The sequence below is a fragment of the Frankliniella occidentalis genome, unplaced genomic scaffold (assembly GCF_000697945.3).
Source record: "Frankliniella occidentalis isolate FOCC.00 unplaced genomic scaffold, Focc_3.1 Scaffold299, whole genome shotgun sequence".
In the NCBI taxonomy this organism is placed as follows: Eukaryota; Metazoa; Arthropoda; class Insecta; order Thysanoptera; family Thripidae; genus Frankliniella; species Frankliniella occidentalis.
Window position 1 is genome coordinate 113,872 of NW_026267425.1, and position 1,675 is coordinate 115,546.

The 1,675-nt window shown below is 53.3% G+C and overlaps 1 protein-coding gene across 1 annotated transcript in view; it reads left to right on the forward strand.

The window, feature by feature from the left end:
- Window positions 1-1,286, forward strand: part of LOC127750966 (uncharacterized) — a 1,451-nt gene extending 165 nt beyond the window's left edge. The window contains exons 2-6 of the mRNA XM_052273774.1: window positions 28-96; window positions 173-406; window positions 478-702; window positions 872-985; window positions 1,071-1,286. Of these exons, the coding sequence (XP_052129734.1) occupies window positions 28-96; window positions 173-406; window positions 478-702; window positions 872-985; window positions 1,071-1,286 (858 nt within the window). The remainder of the gene's footprint in view (window positions 1-27; window positions 97-172; window positions 407-477; window positions 703-871; window positions 986-1,070) is intronic.
- The last annotated feature ends 389 nt before the right edge of the window (window positions 1,287-1,675 follow it).

The following is a 1,675-nucleotide window of genomic DNA, read 5'->3' on the forward strand; positions in this document are numbered from 1 at the left end:
GCCGTGAGCACCGGCTGCTTCTTCCAGAAGTGCGGCTCCGGCTTCCAGGAGTCGCTGGCGCACGCCGGCACGTGCAACGGCAGGTCGCCCACCAAGGTACGCTGCGGCTGGAGTATGTACTACTAGCACTTACAGGACAGAAGCCGTCTAACAGAGCCTGTCGTTGCTTTAGGTCACGTACTACAAGGCTGGCCTGACCGAGCTCATTGTCGGTTCCAACAAGTCCATCATCAGCTCAAACGGAAAGGGCGCCATCAAGGGCAAGGGGCTCCGGATTAAAAACGCCAAGAACGTTATCATCCAGGGCATCACCATCAGCGACATCAACCCTCATGTCATTTGGGCCGGTGACGCGCTCTCCTTCGACAACGTGGAGAACGTCTGGGTGCACAAGTGCACCATCGCGGTGAGTACGCAACACGTTGGCATGCACTTCCGGTTGGCCCCAGTGTTGCCTCAACCCGGTGCTTTGCGCAGCGCATCGGGCGTCAGCACCTGGTGAGCTTCCAGAAGACCAACAAGGGCATCACCGTGTCCTCCTGCTACTTTGACGGCACCTCGCCAAGCTCAGCGTACTGCGACGGCAAGCAATATTGGATCTGGCTGTTCTGGGGCACCCACGACGAGATCACCCTCATCAACAACCACGTCGTCAACACCGCAGGCAGGACCCCCCACGCCGGCGGCTGGAGCAAGTCCCTGGTAAGGACGGAGCGGGGAGCGCAGTGGAGCGCAGCGGAGCGCCTGTGGAGAGCGGGGTAGGCCACCGCGCAACGCACCGCTGCGTCGTGCGGACGCCTACCCCGCCGGCCGCAGGTGCCCGTGTCTTGAGCAAAGCTCGATCAACGTCACTAACCGGCTCTGTGTTCAGAACTACGTCCACCTTGTTGGCAACTCCATGGACAACAACAACCACGGAGGAATCGAGCCCAGGACCGGCTCTTACATTCTCAGTGAGGGCAACAAGTGGACTGCCTTCACCCACGTAAGCAACACTTTATACGATTTAAGTACCTAAACAATAATTGCGCAGAAAATTTCACAAGATTTTTCACTTTTCGTTGTTACAGCCCATCAACATCCAGGCTAAGGGTGGCCATCTTGCAATGGTCAACGACGCCAATGGTGCTTCGCAGTGCAAGAAGTACTTGGGCGCCAACTGTCTCCTCAACAAGTACGACAACAAGTCCAAGTCCAAGACCTGGTTCGACGCGGTCGTCCTGAGCCAGTTCAGCAAGCTCGACAAGAAGGCCATCAGCAGTGCCCGCAACGCGGTTTGCGTATAACATTTGCATAAATAAGAAAAAGATCTTAAAATGTAAAATTTTATCGATCGGCATATCGTCACCAGTCTTTGTTTTTCCCGAAAGTGATTGCCCTTTTGAGGGTACCACGAGCCATCCTGCTCTTCTGACCCTTTCAAGACAATAGCCTTCTGTTCTACCAAAGCTTAACTGTTGAGACCGAGTTGAGACATTTCTGTGCAAGGTTTTTCTAAGACTTATTGTTATGTACTCTTTATAAAATGAATAGGAGGTAAAAAACGAAGAACACTGAGAAAAATTTTTGGTTCCGGGCACTAAACACTTGTTTAATGCGTCCCACTTTGTGCCCGGGACAAAAAGTTTAGTGCTGGCCAATAGAATTTCCGAGGTGTAGCAATAATGGGGTTTAG